This window comes from Toxotes jaculatrix, chromosome 19 (assembly GCF_017976425.1).
Source record: "Toxotes jaculatrix isolate fToxJac2 chromosome 19, fToxJac2.pri, whole genome shotgun sequence".
NCBI lineage: Eukaryota > Metazoa > Chordata > Actinopteri > Toxotidae > Toxotes > Toxotes jaculatrix.
Genome location: NC_054412.1, coordinates 12,299,111 through 12,324,571, shown reverse-complemented (window position 1 = coordinate 12,324,571; position 25,461 = coordinate 12,299,111). Strand labels below are relative to the sequence as shown.

Genomic DNA, 25,461 nt, shown 5'->3' with positions numbered 1-25,461 from the left:
TTTAAACCCAGGAGGCATGAACCCAAGTGTTTGGAGCAAAGGCATGTATTCCTCTAGCAACATTTGCCTTGACGGTTGCACTGCAGAGCATCTCTCCTCTTTTGAACCTGTCCCCGTGCCGTCAAGTTCAGATGTATCAGGTGTTTCTGTGACTTTTCACGAAGACAGCGAGAACATAAAACTGATACCGGAGAGCGACTATTACAGCAGCGGAGAAGCTGGTTCCAGTTTGATCTGTTCTAGCCAGCTTGAACTGATTCCACCCAGCGACAGCACCACAAGAAGGCACCCATCTCCCGCATCCAGCTCATGTGGTCATCATGACTGGAACCTAAGCAGTGGTCATCAAGCAAAGCGTGCCAGGGTAGAAAATATCATCAAAGGCATGACCAGCTCTCCTGGTATACTCTGCACAGATGTGACAACAAATCAGCACGAGGAGACAGACTGCATGCAGGAAAATGAAAGGATGCAAGAACTGTCTTTACACCAGGAACCAGTGGAAAGAAGTGGATCTGGCAGCACAGGTCAAAGTCAGACAACAAGAAAGCAGCTTGAGAGTAAGCAGCAGCATCTCCGACAGCTCAGAACAAAGTTCAACCATGTGGATGAAGTAACTGAAACTACAGACAGTAGTAAGCAGGAGAAATACCCCACCTGGAATGATTCTCCTGATACATCTCCAAGAGACGCATTTACAGATACATACACTGAGTTTGAGAGCAGCTCAAGTAGAAAATATCAAGGCTGGAAGAAACTGAAGCTGATGAACTACTTCCAATCCAAACCTGAGAGAATAAAGCTAATGGCAGATGTTTTAAAATATGAACTGTCCAGAGCTGTCAGCAGGAGTGTTGACTCTGTTTTGAAAAGCATGCCGCTTCTACAGACATCACCAGACGACGATGGGAGTGCAGAGACGGATACGCCTCTTCAGTCATCTGTGTGTAAAGATAAAAAATTAAGACTTTCATGTTACGGTAATGCAGAGGTGCAAGCCCCAGATGTTCAAACCGAAGCTCTGTCTCTGGTTGTACAAAAGCCTCGACTGGACAAGTTTATGCTCCAGCCCAGATCGAGAGCTCACCATCGTCCAAAACCTCCGGTCCCTTTCAGTCATGACTCCGCTCTGCATGACAGTCAGCCGTCAGAGAGGAGTCATAACGCTGCCCATCAACATGCCCTTAGATGCTTGCAAGACGGATGCTCTGAAGTTGGCCAAGCAAAGTTCGACTTGTTGGACACACATTGGAATTCGGTCAAAATGAGATCGAAGGTCAACTCCAGATCTGTGAGAAGCCCACAGGCTCATACTGTGTCAGTGGATCCAGTGCTTTTAGAAAGCCTGTGCCTTCCTCATGTCAAGATTGAGTCTGATAGCCTGGTGAAGAACAACCTGTACATGCTGAATGTATCCTTTACAATTTTCTAATATTATTGTAGTCTAATATTTGTCTTTATTATGCTATTATGCTCTCTGACAGAAAGTGTCTGATATTTCTGGCTTTATTGGAGCTTCTGAAGCAGCTGCCTTTAGATACAAGTAATAATTTATCTTCTGCCTATTTGAGGTTCAAATAACAACCAACTCTGTGTCACAAACCTTGTCATCACCCCAGGTGTGTGCTATAAAATGAGCCTGTTCATCAACTCCAATTTGACCTCTTTTTAAAGAAGACAGCAACTTTGCACCTTACAGAGTCCAATAAATGCTCCCTTTGATCTTCTAAACTTTGAAGAAAATTCCAATCTCTCCATCTGTCCTGAGGTGTAATGATTTCTTGGAGAGAAAACGTTTGCAGGCTCATTAACGCAGAAAAGTCAGGCTGTTTCGTTGTGTGCAGGACATGTGTGTCATGTGTTTCATCCTTAACACTGGTGCATTTTAGGAGGGTCTGACCACAAACCATCTGAAGAAAGCAAAGCTTATGTTCTTCTACACTCGCTACCCAAGCTCACTGGTACTGAAGATGTGTTTCCATGATGTGCAGGTGAGAAAATACTTTGAGCGCCGGTACAATTCTTTTACACATTTAATGGTGTCATTTCAACATGACTTAATTGTACTGTAAAAGTACAGCTGTATAGAATTCATCATGATCTTGGGAAAGCTGCTTTATTTTGAATTTTAGCAGGCATGATATTTCTTGCCATTTCTGGGAAAAAAAAATCTCAAACTCAAAAAAACAGTCTGAAAATTTCAAGGGCTTTTAATGTGAGAGCAGTTTCTTACCAGTTTTATCTTTTCAGAATTCATCTGTCACTATAGAATAAACAATCAAGAGACAAGTTCATCATTTTTGTATTTTATTTGCATTATAATCAAACAATTAATAACATTACTTAACATTACAGCACTACTGAATTTCTCACAAAATGCGTAGAAGTGAAAGCACAACATCTTTGTTTAGGGGCTTCTCCCACCTAAATACTAAGCAGTTAAAATGCATGAAGTGATAAAACAGTAATGTGATTTTATTAATCTCCATATTTCATCACCTCACTTACCTGTTTTCTGTTTCGTCCTCAGTTCACACGCTGCATCACCTCTCAGCTCATCAAGTGGTTCAGTAACTTCAGGGAGTTTTACTACATCCAGATGGAAAAGTTTGCCCGCCATGCCCTCATAGAAGGAGTGGCCGACGTGAGGGGTCTGACTGTGGAGAGAGAATCAGAACTTTTCAGAGCTCTTAACATGCACTACAACAAAGCCAACGACTTCCAGGTGAGGCACATTCAAAACTTATTGTTATTATTATTATTGCGCCAAATGTAGAATGTGTTGATATCATCTTCCTGAAGAAGAGCTGCAGTCATTTTTGTGACGAGCAGGGATCCTGAAACATCACTCAGTTTCTAATCTGTCAGCTTCACTGCATCTGTAGCTCCTCATTTGTAATTGGAAGAGGAGGATTTACAAGATAAATTGTGTTCGGTTTCATTAAATAGATAATTAAATTATTAGAGAGATTGGAGGTGACATGCTTAGGATTAGGATGCCTAAGTTTTCACCCAGTAGCACAATATTGAGGACAAACCTCACACTGAGCTTTTTTAGTCATCACACCATTTTTTTTTAACTGTGCTTTAACTGTCTGCAGGGTAAACAGATTCTTCAAGGTTCAGCAGCTTAATTTAAGACTTTTTAAAACCTTGATCACACTGGCTGGCAAAGTATGCAACTATAATGGAAAACCAGCAGGGATGACAAGGCAGCAGATTATTTAGTATTATATAACAATTTTCCCCTGTAATGGATAATGATACAATTCACCAATTATGTGTTAACTGGACACGAATAAGCGTCAGAAAATGGATGGACAAATTTGCCTGTGAAAAGACAGCCTGCAAGTAGATTAAAACATTTTATAACTAACACTAACAAAAGAAAATTATTTAGACTTTTAAACTATATTTTAAAATTAAGACACATCTTCCTAATACCTTCTAATGACTTTTTTTTGGTTTGGAGGAAACTGAATTCAGTGTTTTTTAAGACTTTCAAAGACCTGCAGACGCCTTGTAAAAGTCGTTTGGGTTAATTATGTTTTTGCTCAGCATGAAAATTATAGATTCCATAAAAAGATCTACAAATAAAAAAAAAAACTCAAAAGAAACAGAGAAAAACAAAGTTAGCTAAAATGCCACTGGTATGGTTTTTGTTTCCTGATGAGTGACAGAGACATTGAACCTTTTTCTCTGCTTCAAGAGAGCAGAGGCAAAAACAGCAGAGCAGCAGTAATAAAGGGCAGAGAGAGAATAGGACAAAGTGAAATGCTGTATGTCAAAGTAAGGGGTTGAGATTTTTTTTTTTGCATAATCACCACCAGTGTCATGTCTGTTTCGATATTCTTTTTGTGTGTTTAGTGACAGGCATCACTGCACTGCCTATATCCCTGTTTGGTTTCAAGTCAGACAGATTACAGTTATGAACACAGTGATGTTGGGTGTGTTTATACGGGAACAGGAGCTGAAATCAAACAAACGTAAGGCGGAATGAAAACACAAGCTGCCCTCATTGTCTCAAACCACTTTCCCCTCGTACAACTTAAATAGTAAATGGTCTGAAAAAAAATCCATGCAGCTGTCATTTGACATAAGGAGCTGAGGTCTGTTTTTTTTAATGCGTGACACACGGACATTTTTGTATTTACACTTTTCCCATTATGTTTAGCCACGGCTGTACTGGAAACAAAAGCAGCAACATGCCCACATAAAGCCCATAAAGGGTAAATACTCATTACATAGCCACCAAGGCAACCCTATCTCATGGGTTACACACTGGTGTACTGAGGAAATGGTCACCTGATAAAAAAAAAAAAAAAAAAAAGATCTGGTGAGCATCTAGACTCCACATTTTTATTTATGTGTTAACATAGATAAACTGTTAACATGTGATTAAAGCAGCTGAAATGAAAAAAAAAAAAAAAAAAAATCAACAGAAAAATTTGCTTTCAAATTCATAATTTCAGCAGCTCGAAAAACCAGAAAACAAATCTATATGATGTTATATTTATGAACCCACCAAAATGAGGGCTTGTCCTGCAGTTAGAGAGCCTATAGCAAACTGCAGGCAATTCCCCCTTTAGATTTTCATATATTCTATGCACAAGCTTAGAATATGCACATGATATTTTGGCTTGAGCACGTATAATATCCAAAATAGAAAGGGTTCATCCTCTGGGGAGCCTGAATATAACAAAGTAAATCTTTTGACCAAATGGATGGTGAGCAAACAGATCACAAGGTCACTGAAAACAAACTGATGAATATCAATACCAGGCTGGTGGCTATTAAGAAGTGATGTTTGACTAAATAGTGATCGTTACTTATGTTTTTGAAAATCATGTTCTGTTGCGCTGTAGGTTTTCAGGGAAAATATATTATATTCCAGGCAGGAATATTTTTAGGAACTGCATGTTATTAAATAACATTAAAAATAATTGAAGGCCATTTTATTTGACCTCACCAGATTTTTTTCTGTAAGTATACAAGGTTGGTGGTGCAGTGATTCCAGCTGAGCATTTATTTTTTTTAAATCTTCTCCTGGTGGATTCACAGGTCCCTGACAGATTCCTTGAGGTTGCTGAGATTACGCTGAGAGAATTTTACATTGCCATTTCCATGGGCAAAGATCGCGACCCATCCTGGAAGAAAGCAATCTACAAAGTGATCTGTAAACTGGACAGTGATGTACCAGCTGAATTCAAAAGTCATCCCTCTGGATAAGAAGCCAACCAGAAGACACCATTGGTCCGAGAGGTTACTGTCACAACGTGGACATAACTCACGCCGTGATGAGCGAACTGTTTGGTTTTTAATGAATAGAACTCCATGCTGTAAATCAGACAGGTTATATGGTAAGTGAAGTTCATGCCTGTACACCTCCAGTCTCCGTACATGGCAGACCATCTGTTATCTTTGCATCGTGAGGCTGTTTGACATAATATGTATTGTGCTATATCAACCATATTATATAGCAACAATACATATTTGGTACATTTGTGAAAGTTTTATCACACAGTGCAACAGAGAACACATTTATGATTTTTCAGATGCATTTGTCTTTAATAAGAACAAAATAAGGTCCACACCACATAAGGAAAAAAATGTTTAATGTTAAGCACAATATTATTGCCATTCTGTATGCATGTACATGGTATATAAAATGGAAATTACATGAATGACTGAATCAGTACAGTATATCTAATATCTCACTCACCCGTTACAATCTGTTAGCATGTAAGTGTTTATTTCTCTCTTCCATACTTACCATATGGATCCATTCACCCACTTTCCAAATCATAGCTCACTGTCCACTAGCAACTCAAATAGTCTTCATCAGCAGCAGTGTGTTTTCACTCATAGGCGATCCTTGCTTTGTCTTCAGTCGTGATACTCCAAATGAAAATTTCTGATGTGCGGAAATTCTGGATTCTCTCTGGTTCTCCAGTGCAAAGTTTGTAGATGTTAAATGTGTTTTTTAAAAATTGAATACCCCTGCTTATATCGCAAACCAATCCAATACATCTATGAGCAGATGTGTTGTTTTTAGCTTGACTAAAAGTTTAACTGAAAAGTGAGACACATCTGTTTTGATACGCCTGTAAACAAAAACAAAAGCACCTCAGGTGCATTCTACTTTCTTACTTGCGTTAATAGAATATGACAATACCCATCAACGATCAAATATAGTAATAATCTGCATATTATTAGCTGAAAATTATACAGGAAACATTTTTATATTTTATCTTTGAATGAAAAAGTGTGTTCAGACAAAGCCAAGATTTAAAAATGGAATTAAAAGGAGACATTTGGTCGTAAAATTGAAAATACTATTCTTGTAATGAAAAGCCAGATTGAGTTGTCACTGAAGAAACCAAGCTTTAAGCACTTGATCCCCAGTGTTCTTCTACTTCCATGTGGTTTACCATGAAATATTTGCTACTTTTGACACCTTTTACATTTTCTAATATAATTTACTATTATACTTGCAAGTTATAAACAAGAGAGACGTGGTTCTGCAATCACGCACTTATTTTACACTCTGACACTCAGAAACCCACTCTAGTAACAGGCTAAGCCAAAGAAAATAAAGCAACCAGCACACACTTAAAATTCTTTGGAACATTGGTGTCATGTCTATTGCAATTACGTCTCACTATTTTACTTTAAACTGAAAATTATTTTAAAAATAAAAAATTAAGACAAGGGAGAAAATTGTGAAAACACCACCATTGAAGGACTTGGAAACAATCCAGAGAGATCTGAAGTTTCACACTGAAGTTTGCTTTGTAAGAAACCATCATGTGAAATGTCCAAGCCAACGTAAATGTGACTGGACCTTTTACACGTACATAAAAACACCCCACATGACAAATGTCACGTTGCCATTTGTTCTTTCTTTCTCCTAACTGAACTATTTACAGTGATAAACCTATTGACAGCCGTCCTATAAAAACAAGGGCAATGTAAGTGAAGTAATATCTATCACATTCTGCCTCCGCTGTCAAACGAGCAGACACTTCTCGATCTCCTTGTTGATGAAATGCAGATGACAGCCTCCAGTAAGACTCCCCAACTAGGTGAATTTGTGAAACTTTTATTGTCTTTTGTCAAGTATGCACGGACCAAGAAACAGTGCTACATGTGTACAGTACATAAAGCATGAAGAGTATAAAACAGCAACGAACATGACTGAATCCAAGATACATGACCAGAAGTAGCACAGAATCATAAACTACAAATTAATTTGTGAAGAAGCAGTGTCTTTTAAAAATAAGGGAGAAAAAATATATACTGTATCCTTATCAATGAACAACTAGGAATCTGATATCTATTGGTGATTATCACCTTGATGAGTCAGCTTCAGTATTTTCATGTTCTGGACGCCTGCAGAGAAAAAGAAATCATTAATAATTTGACAAGAGAGATTTGTGAGAGGCATCAATACAATTAAGTTTACATGATAATTAAAGATGTTTTTCGCCATAAATTTCAGTCTTGTAAATTCAAGTATATACAGATTCTATTAATCATAACTTTATACAGTATAAAGGACAATCACAACTGTATCTGTATCATTATAGAAGTCATTCAAGTGTAAATCACTAAAAATGTAGGCTCTCATTCAAACTTAGAAGTTACTTTGAAATGATTTGCATCATTTTAGTCTCTCAAAAGACAATCTTCTGAGGAAATGGCTCGCTGAACAATGGTGTATTTTTTTCTTTCAAAACATATGGATCTGAACTTACAACTTCACTTGTTTCAAAGAAACTACTGAATATAATAATTTCAATAGAGGACATGTAATGAGAAAAGGCCTCAAACATGTCCTGATCAAGTCATTAATAAAAGTGCATTACTATGAAAATGTTTTAAATTGCAGAACGGGGATACTAATCCCCACTTTTATCTTCTTGACATGGATAGGATTATTCTTCTAACTTTTCACAGCCATCAGTAACATTACAGCGATCCCAACATTTTACGGAAGAGTAACAAACCTACCTTTCAACGAAGGGAAAAAAAGGAGGATAAGATTATCTTCTTAGAAATACTTGGTACGGTTGAGAGCTCTTTGTGCCAGCTGACCACTCTCGTCCGTTATTCTCTCCCAGTCTGTTTGACCCACCACAAAGCCGATAGCGCGCTTTCGATCTGCGTCCTTCTGCTCTTCAAGATCAGCCCATCGAACCTTAACAGAAAGGACAGCAACCAGGAAGTGGTGTTAACTCTTAGCCTTACACAAAATGGGGTTCTTCCAAACCGAAAACAACCCTGGAGTACGTCGATTTTTACACTTAAAAAAGATTTGTGTTGCCTCACAAACAAAAACACTTTTTAACAACCCCAAAGCTACATCTTTGTAGCGCAGTGTGTCAAATTACCCGTTTCTTTCCTGGTTCAGACATGCGTGTGGCATAATCGTCTGGCAGCTGAAGGTAGTCCTCCAGGCCTGCCGTGTGTTCACCTTCACGTTTCCTCTTCCCACTGCTCCCCAGGCCATCCAACTTGTCTGTATGAATGGAAGATAACTGTTCAGGTCACCTCTGCCCTCCTATAAACACCTTTACCTCATCATCTTAACATCCAATAATCCATGAAAAAACAAATTCAGTCAATTAGCATCTTTTAACAGTTTCTCCTTCATAATTATAGTCACATACGATAACATCTGTCAACTCCCCAAGTACCAGCACATAAATAGAAATCATGACCATGTTTGCATGTACATGCATATTGTTTTTAAAAAAAATAACTTTTAAATGTGTTAAATATGAAGCATCCTTAAATCTAGAACCACAACATGAGCAGCTTAGGTTGTTCTGTGGTTTAAAGTCTGTGATTCACTGATGGGCATTGTCATGTCACACATAATATACATAGTCCATATACATAGTTAGATAAAACATCATAAACCAAACCAGTATCATCAGGCTTGAAATGCACTCTACCTCTATATTAGAGAGGTAAATGAGTCATAGACTAACAAATGGAAATACCCACCGAGTTTTGCCTCAGACGTGTCCATCTCCCATTTGCTTTTTGGAATGTAGCCCTATATTATATAAGGAAACACTGCAATGGTTAAACGTCAGGGAAAAGGGGAGGAGAGAGAAAGTGGGGAAAAGGGGGTTGGCTGAAAAGAGAGGAGACTGGTTTATCAGAGGTAAAAAAGACAGACAACTGAAGGATGAGTCTGCATGAGAAATTATCTAGTTAAGATATTTAATGTAACACTGGCATACAAACGTTTTCATCTTAACAGCTGAAAGAAACTAATGTGTTCAGACTAAGCCTTTGTTCTTAGCCACACGCAAAAGGAAAGTAAGAATGGTCAACAGCTGTGCTCTGTTGAACACGAACCCTGTGCCCTGAGTTATCGCCTTAAACAAAAAAATGTCAAGCAAACCAATATCTGCACTCAAGTCAGGTGGTTAAAAAGCAAAACTAGTTCAGTTCAATCTCCAGTCATATAATTTGTCTGTGTGAGCGAATGATGCCCCTGAGTCAGAGTCTGCAGTACAGCTGCTGAAACATTTACACATATGAACAACATTTATGGACAAAAGACACAGCAGGTGGTTTTGTGACATAGCATCACTTTTCCTAACCAGTCCGCGGCCGTCAAGTTGAGCTCTGATGCAAATTGCTGACAGTTCACTATCAGCACTGGCCAGTTCCACGTAAAGACACGCTATTTCATTCTTTTGGTAGGTTTATTAATTTACCCTTTAGACCAGCATTTTAGGGACTTCTGATATTTTCAAGCAAGTGCAGAATAGTTTGTTAATCTTGGAGGTTTTCTCAGATAACTGGTCAAATCGTGAGAGGAGATGTGAGCGACTGGCAATTAAAGGGACAGGAACCTTTTTATTCCAGCTGAGCTGGTGTTTGTCTAAGGAAACAGACAATTTATTCAATGTCAGCCTTTACTATGAAATGAAAACTCCAAGTAACATGACTGAGCACAGGGCCTCTACAAGAAAGCATAAAACCAAATGAGTAAAGCTGATTAAAGTTGCATCTGTAGCCCATCTCTGTCATGTTATGATTTAACGTTTGTTGGTTTCATAGGTCAAAAACCACATTTACACACATTAAGACCAATTTATCTGTTAAAAACTGTTTGGATGCTTTTTTGGGGACAGCTTTTGTCTCTGTATACATGATGTTTTTCCTCAAAACTCTGCTTGTGGTGAAAACACAAACAACAAGAGATGTTAGTGATTCCTCAAATGCCTCAGACGTTCTGTTTCACTGTAACAACATTAGCCTCCTCCAGCCTCTCTGAGAAAATCAGCACTGGTATGATGTAAACATGAGGTGTTGTTGCTCTGACAGCAGCTCTGAATGAAGTTTTAACCTGCTTTTAAAAACTGAAAAATCCAGGGAAATGACAAGTAGTTAAATAAATTAAGCTAAAGTTTCCAGAGGGAAAGGACCACGGAGTATTAAGTGTCTAATGAGTATAATGAAATTTGGCTTTCAAGTTTAATTTCACAGAGAGATATGTATGTTAAAGCAAATTTATATTTATGCATTTATTTATAATTATTTTTCTAACTTTTATTGGTTATTGTGCTGTGGTTTTTAGGATGTAATCCACATTGGTCAAAATATATATATTCTTTTAGCTTTCATTTTTGTGCTGAACTTTAAAGCTCTGTACGCCCACACAGATGTTTTCAGTTACTGTTCCTGGTTATACCTCAGCTAAGGTTGAAGATGGGCGAAGCTTTGCTGGGGAGATATGTGAGTCGCAGAGATATTATTCAAGCACAGTCTGTACACGCCCACTCGGTCCTGACAAAAGGTCTAGTCAGGTATAGTAAGTGGAAACACTTGTATGGGTGGCATAAGCTTTAAGCAAGCTGAGACTTTTATTTGGTATATTTAAAATGTGCATACTGTAATTTTTTGTGTAACTGTTCAAAGTGGGTAAAACTATGCTGAATATACCAGTACTGCTCTGCTGGATGCAATTATGCTCACATGGGATGAATAACAAAAACAAAACATGAATGCTAAGAGATAGAGTGAGGCAAATTCAACTCCCAGCAGCATCTGGGAGTTTAATCCGAGTTCAGGTGCTGTGGATTTCAGAGTTCAACATACAAAACAAAGCTTGATGATTAAACAGCAACACAACAGCCATGGTCTGCTCAGATTTTTCACCATAATAATACACAGAAGACACACTTTCTCACGACTGAAAAATACTCAAAATAAAAAAAGTTTGACTACATTTAGAAAGGACACCCTGCTCATGCCGCCAAGCAGCAGCTGCTGCATACTCTGTCCACACTCTGTGCAGTAAAGCACTTCACAATACGCTGCTGTGCAACACTACATCAATGCAGTGTGCAACAGACACCATCCAACCACATCTCACTGTATTTCTGCGTGTGGTAAATGAAAATAGTTAAAACATACTGTGTATTAACATTATACTTAGGGAGGAATAATGGTGCCACAGCAGAGCAGGATGGTGTAGCACCACTATTCCTTTACTTTTTCTTATTTTAAAAATTATGTTTGCAATACAATAATCTCACCTGATTAATACTCAACTAAACACATTTTCTGAAGTAACATATATGTATATATATGTAAATCTTATATTTAGCCAGCATTTGGTGGCTTAAACTCAGTAGTGTCCTTTCACATAAAGGAGGAGTAACAGAATTCTTTGTCAAAAATTCACTCTGTAGTGTTGTTTTGTCCTGTGGATACCAAACATGTACCATGTTTGGATACCCTGGATCAACAAGTTCACAGACAATTAGATGAAGTGTTTCATATTCTGGAGGTAGAAGTAAAACTGAAGACTATTTATAGTTAGTATATTTTAAGAGTGATCTTCTTTTTTCTTTTAATGTACCTGAAAATGTGTCCACCACATCCATCATTACACAGGCTGAGGCTAAGATTACATCTGACATTTTGATGTAAGATTAATTATAAAAGTGATTCCTATGTCAGACATCTGTACCTTTCTTTTGTTGTAAATGTTTCTCGATTTCATCCACAACAGTTTATCTAAGATGTCATGAAATATTTACAACAAAAGAAGAAGTAAATTTTTTTTATATAATCTAACATAGTACATTACCACTATGTGGCAAGTTTTATTATTTAATTTCCTTAATTAATCTGTGTTTAGTTCTAAATACACGTCCAAATGTAAATTGACAGTTTTGAGCAATAGCAGTGTCTGAGCCAGTGTAACATTTTCAATACAAGTTTACAGATCAGGTGTCGACTTTCTCTTGACTCTTGATAACAGACAATAAGATCCCCCCACCCCCGGTATTAAAAACCCTCTTTAAGTTTTTGGAGGTATTATTATAAAAGTATCTGGAGAGTAGAAACTATAATGGCTTCAGCAATTAAAACTGGTAGACTTCAAAGTCTCACAACATGTGATTTAACAACAGAGCCACAAAGAAGCAGCTTTAGACCTGGAGTTCAGACAGTTACGGGAACCACAAATTAAAGAATCTCTTAAAATTCACAATGAATTTTCTGCCAATTTTGTTTACACACACACTCCAAACTTTTGAAATATAGTCATGTTTAAAGAAAGTGGGCACGTTTTTTAAAGTAAGGCATATTGCAAAATGAACACAGAGGACAAAACTGCAGTTACTGCAGAGCTCACGTATGTGGTTTTGAGGCAGTTATGGTCTAGAAAGAAATGTCTCATTTTGCTTCAGCATTTTCATTTATAATACTCATGCTGTACCATATTAACAGATGTATGGTGCCATGAGGCACAGCTGCTAGAGCCTTAAGGAGATGAACACTGATGTGAACTATAAAGAGCAGAAGCATGTACAAGATTAAGATTTTTTTTAAGGTTCTTATGGTTTAAAGAACAGACTGAAAAATGTTTTTTGTACTTGCAGCTCACTGCAAGTAAATAGTGATCTTAAAAAGCAGTTTTTGAAAGATGTATAAATAATCTTTAGAAATATTTAGTTTTCATTCTGGACTAAAGATTAATAATGGTTAAAAAGGTATTATTGACATTTTAGACGGGACACTTTTTTTGCAGTTCAAGTGTTGATGTTCTTTGATGAATCATTGCCACCTGTAACTGTCGTGTAGGTAAGCAGTACTGTCATGTGGGAAATCCATTCCCACTATTCATGTATTTAATGTGCACATTTAAAGAACATTAAACAACACCAGTGACTTCCTCAAAATCCTCGGCACAGAAAAGCCAGTGAGAAAGTAGAAAATTTAAGAACATGTTTTGTCTCTTTAAGACATCTGTTTAAGACACTGTTGATGCATAAAATGTTAAAATTCAATTAGTAAAAGGTCTGAGTTTAAGGTAGTAGATTAAGTAGACTGTTTGTTATGTGGTTGATTATTAGGCAACTATGTGCACAAGGCCGGTGGCCTGGTTTTTGCTTTGTTTTCCCCTTCCTTCTTTCTTTCTTTTTACTAAAATGATCACAAATTCATGACATTTTGCAAAGCAGTCCAGTTTGGTCACAAGTTTTGTATCCTCCATTTGGGGACAATCCCCTTGAAGGTTGTACCATAGCATACATTTACGTTTTGAAACTTTCACAATGAAACACTCTGATTTTATGAACAACAGGATAGATTGGTAACATTTTTTACTTTTCTGTAGTTTATTTTTTACTGGAATGGTTGAAAAACATCTTAAGAGCTGGATAAATATTAGCCTCACAACACTCCCATGTCTGATGACAAACGTTACCGTAAACACTGACTTTCACATCTAAGGCTAAATTTACCTCATGGTTGTGAAATATATTTGGCAGACGAATAAATGTCATTCATTTAGTCCTTCTGAAATCAAATTCTTTGTTATGATTTCATAGAAAAAGATTAAGGAGCAGCTGATTAAGCATAAGAACGTTTGACACAATTAAAACTTTTAAAAGCATTTTGTTTGTGTTTGTATACCAAGATCCTTAATGTGTAGACACAATGTATTTTAAATGTAATTATCTAATGAAATCTGAGCAAATGCTCAAACACACAAAGCTGAACATGGACCCTTACAACTGTTCGTTTAGTTAATGGGCTGTTTTTGTAATTTTATTTTTGGACTGATTCATTCCAGTATTTTGACTCTCCATCTATCTCCTTTCTATTTTTTCTCTTCTAATCTGCTTTCCTTTGTAAACCTGATCATTACTGCTACTACTATTAACATACAACTAAATAGATCAAATAAATTATAACAAATCAACCTGACTTTCCAATTTCATTGGTGTAACACAAAATAATACCATGATTAATAAACTAATGACTAATATTACTGTATAAAACGTGATAGATGGAAATACGAATAAGTGGAAATGATTCTGACAACTATGTGAACTAGAAATTTAAGCTTTTCATGTCCTACCAGATCACCCTCTTCTTCCTCCTCTCTCTTGGGTTCCTCCGGCTCGTCATCGGGATTGAAGTCTTCCATTTCAACCTAATAATAAGACAAGCACGTTAGTTTAGCTCAAATTAATGATAGACAACAATAGCATTTGGACATCAGTCAAGTCTTGAAGACCTCACCTCCTCTATAGCAGCATCCTGAAGCAGGGACCGGACATCTAAGCGTACCATGTGACGTGGTGAAGGCTCCCAGTTGTTGGACATCTGTGTACAAAAACGTTCAATTAAGAGGTGTTTGCTACATATATGAGCTTTATTGGACATTCATAAATGTATCGAGAGCTGACTGATCTTACGGACCTTCATTATATCCTTAAGTGTGCGCCCATGGACATTTCTCTTTGCACAAGTCTGAGTGTCCGCAGTGATTTCAGCCAGATAGACCTTGAAATTTCAAAAAAATAAAAAAGATTTTCTTTAGCTCAGGGCAGACTGGAAAAACATCTTTTTCTGACTCATTCATGAACACAACTCACCTCAAAGCCTTTAGTTTTTGCTGCGCTCCAAAACTGATCAAAATGTTTAACTTTGTCATTAATAGTGTCTAAAATGATGAAGGGGAAAAAGCCGTCATCCAGAGTTTTCTTAAATGTTTTCAGCATGCTGCTGCGGTAGGTATCCTCCATCTCTGGCTCGTACTCATACTCAAGAACCTGCAAAACAGATTTTTGTGTTACACTGTTCATAATATTTACAACAGGAACTGTAGTGCAACTCATTTTTATTTGATTTTTCATTCATCTTTGCTCCACTTTGTTATTGTTGTATGTCAGACTCACCTTGGTTTTGACCCTCCTGCCCGTGTCTGGGTCTTTCTCAACTTTCTCAACCTCCGTCATAAAATAGTCGTCCAAAACAAGAACTCTGGGAGGGGCACCACCGCAGTCGACTTCCTTGTCCTTAATATTAACAACAAGATTGAAAAGGTAGGTTTTTATATTTCTATTTGCTTTACTACAAAAGACTATTTGTTAGGTCAAAAAATGGTCTGAAAGGACATGTTTACTGGTATAACTCCACTCACCCGTACAAGCTTTGCAACATGGCTTTTTCCACTTCCTGGAAGCCCTCTCATTATGATGACAATCTGTTAAAGTAAACATCTTGAATGAGAAATCAGGATTACATAAACTAACAATGTGACATAGCTACATTAAGAGACACTGCAGCAGATTTTAGTACCCTTTCCGGCCGAGATAATCTGCCAGGAGGTTTGAGGATGTCGTCAATATTCTTGATTTCTGGCTTCTTCTCGACTCGTGGGGGTGGCTGAGGTGGAGGTGGCAGAGGTGGTACAGTGGGAGGCCCCCGGTCCTCTGGAAAACTTCTTCTGTCTACTGTATGATATTATTTGCAGTTCAAGTTTTTCTCTAAATTGCATTATTTTTCGATTATAAATATACTTTACTGGTAGTGTAAAAGGTTTCAATGAAATTCTACCAAATGCAGCTGTGGTATGTGAATACGCCTCTGTTAGGAGATGCAGGATTAAACATACCATAAGGTGAGGAGCTGTGGCTGTAACGCTCAGGCACACTGCGATCAAGTCCAGCGCGCTCATATGGAGGTCTGTCGTAGCCAGGCCTTCCATAGTGTTCATCTCGATCACGACTGCCACTTCGGTCACACTCTCGGAGATCCCGGTCCCTCTCTCTGTATCCTGAGCGTAGAGGAGGTGCAAGTGGAGATCTGCATAGAAGAGCAGAGTTATTAGCTTTAATTTCCTCAACAGATTTTTTGTGTTTCAAACTGTCACACATTGATGACTAATCACAATGTATAGCACAATGTGATATTGTACCTTTCTTCAACCATGGACTGTGTGCTTGAATCAAAAACAGACAAACAGAAAAGAATATTACATATGTACGGAAGCAGCACATTTGTCCATAGTTTGGGGAAAAAAGTGAGTTTCAGAGCTACTGAGGAAACATGTTACCTGTCATCTCTTTCTCTTGGGAGGAAGCGCTCCCTCTCAAATCTTTCTCTTTCATATTCAGGTGGAGGCTTTTCTCTGAATAACTCCCTCTCTCTGCTGTACTCCCGGCGGTCCATGTAAGGGTCTGATCGCCTTTCATAGTATGGGTCTCTGCTGTAAGGATCTCTGGGACCAAGAGGTTCTAGGAGGAAAATTAAATAGTTCATCAATAAGGAATGTTTAGAAAATATTTATATATATAGGCTTTACCGTATTGAAACTCACCTTTTTCATAACCCCTGTCCGATGGCACCGGGTCAGGCCTCAGCACAATCCTCTCACCATAAGAGATCCGTTCAACAGTGGTACCAGGCTCTGAAATGAGAGTTTGTATGAACAACAATATCAACAAATGTAACCTGTTTCATCTGTTAAAATAAAGACGTGTTCATCTTTGCTGCTCATACCATGCCCGTGCCCATAATCCACAGTCTTTGGAATCACTGGAGCTGGGGGTGCAGCAGGGAGGACTGGCTGGTAATCTGTGGCAGCAGGCTTTGTATCCCAAGGCACAGGTTCGGTTGAAGTTGTCTGTGCTGCTGCAGTCATACCCTGTGGATGGCAGATGTGATTTTTTGAATTCTTGCAACAATGCACCACTTTAAAGTGAGGTTAAGATAGTTAAGTGTTAGAAATTGTTATTAACCTTCAAAACATTCCTGACATCTGGTGGGATCTCCAACCCAAGAAGACCAGCAGGAAGCTCAGGTAAGATTTCAGGGGGTGGAGGCTGAGGTTCAGCACCAGTGGCTTTCCCCTCCTGCATTTCTCTGTAAACCCAAAATAACAGAAGTTAAAAAATCCATCTGACCATAAGGTAAAACTAAAAAAAGAAGTCTTCTGCTTCAGTGTTTAAAGGCAGGCCAATCAAAGTTGCATATATTAATCAACGATAACTGTCTAGAAATTACCTTATAAGTTTAAGCTCTTGAGCAGCTTTCAAGATGATCTCATGCTGACGTTGGGAGAGAGCAAGTACATTTCCTCCACTTGTTCCTTGTGGTACAGACTCCACTGTGCTCTCTGGTAAGTTTGTCATAGATGCAGCCGGGAGTGGAGGTGGAAGTATATCTAAAGGAGGTTCCTCCCTGCGGTCCTCATAGCGAGGTCTGTGATCTTCATAGTCAGGAGGATACCCTCTCTCTGGTGGTGGAGGAAGTCTTGAAGGTCTGTCCCATTCTGAAGGGGGTGGTGGCGGGTATGCTGGCTCTTCCTGCCGGTACGGTAGCTCTTCCCTGTATTCGCGAATTCTAAGTTCTCCTCTTCCCCTGTCGTGCTCCTCATATGGATAAGGGTGACCCCTTTCTCTTTCCTCTAGCCAATGGCCATCCCTGTAGGGCTCTGGTGGAGGCATGCGGGGGGGATAATCTCTCTCTGGAGGAGCACGCTCTCTGTCCCATTCAGACTCATAGTACTTGGCCTCATGTTGATAGTCATCAGGAGGATGGTCATGTGGTTGTTGCCAGCGATACCCATCTTCCCCATGACTATAATCCTCCATGTAACCCTCATTATATCCCTCTTCATATTCCTCATGTGTTGGACCTGGCCGCCACATACCTCTTGCCATTCCTCGACCCATAGGTCTCCTCCTCATTCCTCCCCTATCTATTATCTCGTGTGGAGGTAGAGGGCGACCTCTAGCATGTGGAGGCTGCCACCCTATTCCTCTCTCCATTCCTTCATCGTACAATGGCTCCTCCATAGGATCCATCATTTCATGGGGCGGTGGTGGTACACGACGCCTGCCTCTTCCTACATCAGGATGCATCGGATGGCTGTGAGGGTCTTGTCCATGGTACATTGGGTGCCGTGATGGATCAGTTTCAGTATTGTCAGTGCCCATTCCATGGCCTAATGGGTCACGATCTATTGGCCCGTGTGGTGGGTGAGGGGGACGTCCTCGTCCTTGATGCAAGAAAGCAGGATGACCACGTGGGGGACGGCCCCGGCCAGGAGGAAAGGGGGGTCTCATTCCTCTCATTGGGGGTCTCCTTTCTCCCCAGTAAGGGTCACCTTCCTCTGAGTAGTCTGCTGATTGAGCTTCTTCCCAGTGCCTGTCCATTGGCTCTCCTCTTCCCATAGGTGGTCCTCCTCTTCCCATGGGGGGACCCCCTCTACCCATAGGTGGACCTCCTCTACCCATAGGTGGTCCACCCCTACCCATAGGTGGACCTCCTCTACCCATAGGTGGTCCACCTCTACCCATAGGCGGACCTCCTCTACCCATTGGAGGACCACCTCTACCCATAGGTGGGCCTCCTCTTCCCATGCCAGGCCCTCCTCTCATCATTGAGCGCCCTCCTCTCCCCATGGGGATTCCTCCTCTCGGCTCTTCATAATACTCTTCCTCTGTTGGGAAGTGATGTTCCTCTGGCATCCACATTTCTTCATGGGGCACCTCAGATTCCTCACCACCAAACTCCTTGTATGAAGGATCCTGCCAGTGATAGTCTTGCTGGTCTTCTGGCATCGCCAAGTCCTCTTCAGGTGGCATGTAGTCATAGGACACTTCTCTCATCTCCTCCCCATGCGGGACAGTGTTCGGGCCCCTGAAATCTCCATGGCCCCTCTGTCCACGACCTCGCCCATGCACTTGAACAGGTACTGGGGGCTGGCCTCGTCCCCTACCAGGGGGAGGCCTTGGAGGCTCTGGTCTTGACTGCATTTGGCCAGAAGCCTGTGGCTCCTGTTGGATTCCTGGGGGCTTTGGAGCCATTGGGGGTTTGTTGTTTGTCAGTGGTCCCTCTGGTTTGAGGGGTTTTTCAGCTGCAGTATTTTTTGATGGCACAGTAGAAGCAGCAGGTACTGAAGGCTTGCTGTTAACAGATTTGGGATTTTCACTAGTGTCAGAAGCCTTATTGGAGTCTGATTCCTCAGGCTTTGTGTCTGTCTGCAAAGTCTGAGGAATGGGGTCACTTTGGACAAAAAAACCCTCATTTCCAAGCAAGTTGTCATCTGTCAGGTCTTCAGTATTGACCTTATCATCGGGTCCCAAATCACTTTTTTCTTTTTCAGATCGTAGCTGCGTAGTCTTGGAATCCATACTGGAGGGTTGTTTAGTGTCCGTTTCTGCCTTAGTTTGGGGAACTTGCTGCTGCTTTTGCTGGGGCACAGGGGGGCGTTCAAAACGAGGCGGAGGTCCAGGGTGCCTTGGGGGCTGTTCAAACCTAGGCTGCTGCCCAAATCGAGGCTGGTCAAATCTAGGGGGGCCATCAAAGCGTTGCCTTGGTTGGTCAAATCGAGGGGGGTTTTCAAAGCGTTGCTGTGGTTGGTCAAATCTGGGAGGACCATCAAAACGGTGTCGTGGTTGGTCAAATCGAGGGGGACCCTCAAAGCGCTGCTGTGGCTGGTCAAATCTAGGGTTGTTTCCTCTATGACAAGTAAGAAGACAGAAATCACTGTTATTAAGAAAAGCATTCTTTTAGAGATAAACAGCGACATCCTAAAAAAATAAAAACAATCAAACATAAAGCAATATATATTCATTGTGAACATGAGGTACTATAAGTACTATAATTTCATAAGCCAACTGAACAGTCTCAACTGATTTTATGAAACATTTTTATAATACTGGGTGGCGTGAGGTAAGGGGACAATACAATATACAGATTGTGTTTGAATTAGTTCAAATGAATAAGGTGAGTTTCAATTTTTAATTTAAAAAATGGTAGTTACGGTGATACAATACAATTCCTACTGACCGTGGACCCCGAACACTGTTGAAGTTTGCTGGCTGAATTGTGGGGGGAACAGGGGGTCTGACTCCTATGCCAGCAGGGCCAGCTCCTCTCACTGGGGGTCCAGCAGGTGATTCTTGACGTGGCCCAAACCCAGGGGGCCGTGGACCTTGAGATCTGGGAACACCAGTAACTGGAGTATGCTGCATTTGCAGATCTTGTCCAGGGTACTGGCCATATTGTCCCATCATCCCACTATTATACTGGCCTGAGTTGTAAGGCACCATGGCAGTCAGACTGGCCACCCGTTCTTGAAGGTGGGCATTGGTAGCATTCATCTGCTCCTGCCACTGCTTCCATTGGCGCTCATATTCTTGCAGTTGGTCTTTGTGGGGATAGGTCTGGAATTGCTCATTCCACAAGCCAAATGAGCGATCCCAGTCTTGAAATAAAGGGGTGAACTTCTGCTTCTGCATTTCATAATGCCTCAACTGCATTTCAGCAGACATTGACTGCAACAAAGGACATTAAGGATAATCATAAATCATAAAAGGTACAAATAGAACAAAGAAACCTCTGAGACATTACACGTAAAAATGAAAAGCTATGCGCCTTCTACAGACTGCTCGGGTTGAAGATCCCAGTTGTTATGTTATATTATTCTTATGATATTATGCTTTCTTTTCACCTTTCATTTTCTGTACAGGTGATCTCCATACCAGGGAAAATAACTGGCCAGCTAGTAGCTGTCATAGAAATTTACCTACCTGAAGGTCTGCAGGTTGCTGAATCAGCTGCTGGTATTGTTCTAGGATCTGCTGAAGCTTTTCATGCTGCTGCATGAGAGCCTGGTATTGTAAGCCTGCTCTCTGCTGTTGCACCTGCTGCCACTGTGCTGCTGCAGCCTGTAACTGCTGGAGGCGGGCTGTCTCCGCTGAGTCTTGTGCGACTTCGGACTTTAAACAGAAACAAGGCAAGACTGAAGCAAAGCATGACTCTGTAACCCACAAAATATTTTTGACATAACTGAGGGTAGTTTGTGATGAAAGGGATGACACATTTTTGAGATGGAGGTGAAGCACTACTAACAGCATATTACACAATCAATCAATCTGCAGCTTAGATTTGACCATCCTATCACTCAACACTCTCTGCACTGCTCAAAATTGTTTTTGTAGCACGAAGTATCCCACAAGAAAGAACAGAAAGTTGCTGCTTACTGATGGTATATCTATATATAATTGCCATTAGAAGGGGAAAGAAGGACGAATGTGCTTGAGTTTTGTGAATTTCACACATTCATGACCTGGCAGATATCACAAGAACTGGGATTGAACTATCCGTGGACACAATGGTGATTGGAGACTGGGTGGTGAAACTTACTGTGTCTGTAAATGTAGGTGGTTTTCCTACATTTACACTCTGAAAATTCATGCAAATGATATAAAAAACGTTTAGATCTAATGATAATCGAGTAGAATCAGTTCAGAACTGAATTTGGCATGTTCTTAAAGGCTGTCGAATATGAGGCACAAAAGGCAATACAATGAATTTAAAAAGGCAATAAACAGCAACATAATCATTAAGACCGTATCATCTGTTTTACTGCCCAAAATACATTTAGGTTAGGTTACTGTAAGTGCTAACCTAATATGAAGCAATTTTCCCAGTCGTGGCCATCTTATTGGTACAAGAGCACAGATACAGATCAGGTGCTTTTTGTAACTGTTCACTAATGAATCAGTGCCGCTAGAGGTACATCCATTTATTCTAATTTATAGTTTTACAGAATTACCTGCAGCATCATTCAGGTTATGGAATATGCAGAAACAGAGCAATTACCACAGATATTAATTATACACTATACGTTATAGCATTGCTTTAATTTTCTTGTTGTGAGGTGAGAATATTTTAAAATTAAATTTCAGTCGCTCACTGCAACAATCATAGCCCAATGCAGAATATTTCCCTTGTCAAAATCTGACACCTACATTACCCCCAATGCAACTCAACCATCAACAGTTTGACTGGAGATTCAGGTGTGTTGTGCTAGTAGCAGCAAACGTATACTTAAGCTGTTGGCTTCAAAAACAGAGATGAGGAGTGGACTACACAGGTCTGGTAGCCTCACGTCTTTCTAATTCCATCCCCCCGGATTTTCCCAACTTGTGGTCTTCAGCTCCAAATGACACTGACTTAACTGACGTCACTTGAGGCAACTGATCAAATTTGTCGTAGTTCCCTCTTGATGTATTTACAGCTTAAAGAACAGACTTCTTACATAAACAGCTCTCTAACATGTTTGGAATGCTTACCCTTGTTTCCTCAGGGGGTGGAGGTGGTACTGGGGGCTCATCTTTTGGTGGGGGTGGAGGAGGTGTGCTTTTCGGTGATTCTGATGGAGGAGGAGGATTTGATGGGCCCGGAGGCACAGGACCCTCACCCTCTTTGTGATTCTGTTTAGCTTTCTCTTGTTTCAACTTCTGTAGATTCTGAAGATGTTGTTTGTACCAAAGTTGCTGTTGTTCCTGGATGAAACAATTGCAAAGACAAGAGTCAGACCAAGCACTTGAGAAACCTTGTCCTTTTCACTTCCTTTATTTGTATGCAATAACTTCCAGAGGTTTGGTTAGTAGGAAAACACAGACATGTGACATGTGGCTGTGACAAACTCTGACACAGATCACATGCTGAAACATATCTGTTCTCACTTTCACACTGTAGGTAGCTTATTATTTATGTGTTAATGTCCAATGTCAGTAATTATATACCAAAATAGTAAAAATGTGTTAACAAGCTGAAATGTATTACACTGTAACAACAAAGACTCAATATCTAAATTTCGGTTACAATGAAAATCTGACAATCACCGGTTACACAACTTCAGGCTGTAAATACGTGTGACATCCCAGCTTTTAGATTGGACTGCCTTGTTTCTTCTTCACAGCTCTAAATGTGTGTTGTGGAGGACACGAATATACACAATTTTTTTTAACCAAACAAAGACCACATCAAGCACTTTCACTTATTATTACTTGCTCTATAATTTTGAAGTCTTATTTACTGGTAGTCTTCAGTCAGAGGGGACAACACTTGGAAAAAAAAAAACAAAGTCAGAACTAAGTCATTTCATACTGAATTAAACTAACCTAGTGTCACCAGGTTACAGAAGTGTTTCATTTCTTTGGTACATCGCTCAGATAACTTGTGCTGCACACCTAACCTGTTCCAGAGCAGGTTAACCGCAGATGATCAGATCAAAACTTGTCAACAACCCAGCTACTGATCTACCAACCCAGCTACCAATCACTGCAAAAAACAAAAAAGTAATTGTTGTGACAGGAACAAAAAAAGATGTTTTTATTAATCAGTTGAGCTGTTTAAGGTTTTCCATGAGTCCAGCTTCACACAGATTCTTTAATCCCAACATAATTTCTGACAGTATTGACGCTTTTATTCTTTTCCCATCACTGCAGTTCAGAATAACATGAGGGGACTCTGGAAATAAAAACTGAATCCTCTGATTTAGGAAAAAAAATATCCACACTGCTGAATATTTTCTACAATAATAAATTAACATTTCTGTCAGATTGACCTCATCAGACAGCTACTTTTCTTCTGTCTGATTTAGCAGCAGAAACATGGTAACATGACAGATCAGTGCCAACAAGCAACACAATGTCCAGAATGGCTGTCACTACAAGTAGCACCAATATAAACGTTTGCTCGGGGTTTCTTCGAATGTAAGTTGTGTTTGCAGGCAGAGCACAGAACGTGGAAACACTGATCAATATGATCACATTGACAACATATCAAAACAAACTGATGCGAGACATTACCTGCAAAGGTAAGGTTTTGTCGTCTTCTGTCGTTGATGAATCCTTCTTGTTGGCCTCTTTGGCTTTGGGAGGACCGTTGTTCTCTAGTGGCTTTGATGACGGAGACTCTGGAGGGGGAGGACAAGGCTGGGGCTCGGTGGGATGCGATTGTGGAGGAGGTGGAGGCTGCTGGTGACCCTGCTTGGGAACAGGGGGCCCTCTCGTCGGCGGAGCCGCAGTCTCGTCTTGTTTATAGTAGGACTGAGCTCCAGCACCGCTGTCTGAATGTCCTGAGCCCTCGGGATGCCACGCCGATCCCGAATACCCACCACCGTACGCACCGGCACTGTTACCGTGATGTAACACAGACTGGAGCTGTTTCTGGTGGAGCATTTTTAGCTGCTGCATCTGTTGGAGGTGCTGCTCCTGTAGGCTGGAGAAGAGCGAGCCGCTGGACGAGGCCTCGAATCCACCGAACCCGGCAGCCGGGCCAGGGTGACCGGCACCGACTTGCTTACGAGGCCCAGACCCTCCATAGTTTTGCGACTGCGGTGCACCATAATTTCCCCAAGAGGGGTACATTGTTAGGAAGCGAGGCGCAGCGCACGGCCTTTGTGCTTACATACAGCCAAGCCTGAGTGGCTAACAAAGCTAACAGCTAACGTTGACCTACCTCCTTATAAAATCGATAGCTGCATTTTCATTTCCCGACTAGGCCAAACCGCATTAGGTACATATTCAAAACACCACCCCTGTAGTTAGAAACGATCATTCGTTAAAGACAGAGGGCTGCTCGTTTAGTCCTGTTTAAATTATGCTATAAAAACGTTCACACACACCACAGTGTCGGTACACGGCTGATGCCCGTCACTGATGACGGAAACACGTCGCACAGCGTCAGGTGACCACGTCCGCCCGTGCGATGGACCGTTCATAAAGGGTCATTTATATTATGAAATATGAAAAGAAATCTTATGATACAACTGTTTATTCATAATAGTTTTTAATTGAATGCACGTTTACTATTTTTCCTAAAGGCTTTACATATGTGATTAACTCTCCGAAATTACATAAAAACAGAGTGCACACATTTTTGAGAACACTATTTAACTCACTGTTCTTGTGCTATCAATTTTATTATTATTATTATTATTATTATTATTATTATTATTATTATTATTATTATTATTATTATTATGTGAGAACACAACACCCAAAAGGGGCATTAAATAAAGTAAAAAGGCATTTCTGTCAAACCGTGTTCAAAGGGACTACATGTGTTCATGCCTGCCCACAGCAAATACAGAACAGGAAGCCCAACAGCTCACCGTGGATCTGTGATATCACCACAAGAGGGAGACATTTACAAAGACATTTGTACAAGGACCCAACAACGACTCAACACGGAACCACTGACTGTAACAATGATAGCAATAATAAAAAATACTAAGATACTAATTACAACCACAACGACAACAATAATAAGTTATTTAATATTTAAAGTTAATTCCATCTAAATTTGAGCAAATTTGTCAGGTTG

The 25,461-nt window shown here is 40.1% G+C and overlaps 2 protein-coding genes across 4 annotated transcripts; one reads left to right on the top strand and one right to left on the bottom strand.

Moving 5' to 3' along the window:
* Positions 1-16: 16 nt before the first annotated feature.
* On the top strand, positions 17-5,229 carry LOC121199325 (prospero homeobox protein 1-like). The gene is made up of 4 exons (XM_041063894.1): positions 17-1,411; positions 1,890-1,991; positions 2,531-2,725; positions 5,062-5,229. Exons 1-4 carry the CDS (start codon positions 17-19, stop codon positions 5,227-5,229), a joined length of 1,860 nt encoding a protein of 619 aa, XP_040919828.1.
* Positions 2,312-24,781, bottom strand: ylpm1 (YLP motif containing 1). Of its 3 annotated transcripts, XM_041063891.1 has the most exons (22): positions 23,943-24,781; positions 22,419-22,631; positions 20,871-21,059; positions 20,128-20,615; positions 17,335-19,797; positions 17,070-17,193; positions 16,831-16,975; positions 16,649-16,738; positions 16,385-16,565; positions 16,247-16,270; positions 15,944-16,134; positions 15,628-15,782; positions 15,470-15,532; positions 15,225-15,344; positions 14,922-15,098; positions 14,746-14,829; positions 14,566-14,649; positions 14,402-14,476; positions 9,013-9,064; positions 8,394-8,521; positions 8,014-8,200; positions 7,083-7,392 (listed from the first exon to the last, which is right to left on the bottom strand). In XM_041063891.1, exons 1-21 carry the CDS (start codon positions 24,501-24,503, stop codon positions 8,054-8,056), a joined length of 5,754 nt encoding a protein of 1,917 aa, XP_040919825.1. In that variant the 5' UTR covers positions 24,504-24,781; the 3' UTR covers positions 7,083-7,392; positions 8,014-8,053. The 3 variants fall into 3 exon arrangements, with proteins under 3 accessions (XP_040919827.1, XP_040919825.1, XP_040919826.1); XM_041063892.1 differs by lacking the exon at positions 16,247-16,270; XM_041063893.1 differs by lacking the exons at positions 7,083-7,392; positions 8,014-8,200; positions 8,394-8,521; positions 9,013-9,064 and adding an exon at positions 2,312-2,657.
* Between the last annotated feature and the right edge of the window lie 680 nt (positions 24,782-25,461).

Bases quoted from the DNA above. Each gene is read 5' to 3' on its own strand.
- LOC121199325 (XM_041063894.1), top strand. From the start codon at position 17: ATGAACCCAAGTGTTTGGAGCAAAGGCATGTATTCCTCTAGCAACATT. The intron at 1,992-2,530 runs GTGAGAAAATAC...TTTCGTCCTCAG, and splicing joins TGTGTTTCCATGATGTGCAG to TTCACACGCTGCATCACCTC. The intron at 2,726-5,061 runs GTGAGGCACATT...GTGGATTCACAG, and splicing joins ACAAAGCCAACGACTTCCAG to GTCCCTGACAGATTCCTTGA.
- ylpm1 (XM_041063891.1), bottom strand. From the start codon at position 24,503: ATGTACCCCTCTTGGGGAAATTATGGTGCACCGCAGTCGCAAAACTAT. The intron at 19,798-20,127 runs GTCAGTAGGAAT...TACTTGTCATAG, and splicing joins AACAGTGTTCGGGGTCCACG to AGGAAACAACCCTAGATTTG. The intron at 15,533-15,627 runs GTACTAAAATCT...TTACTTTAACAG, and splicing joins GATTATCTCGGCCGGAAAGG to ATTGTCATCATAATGAGAGG.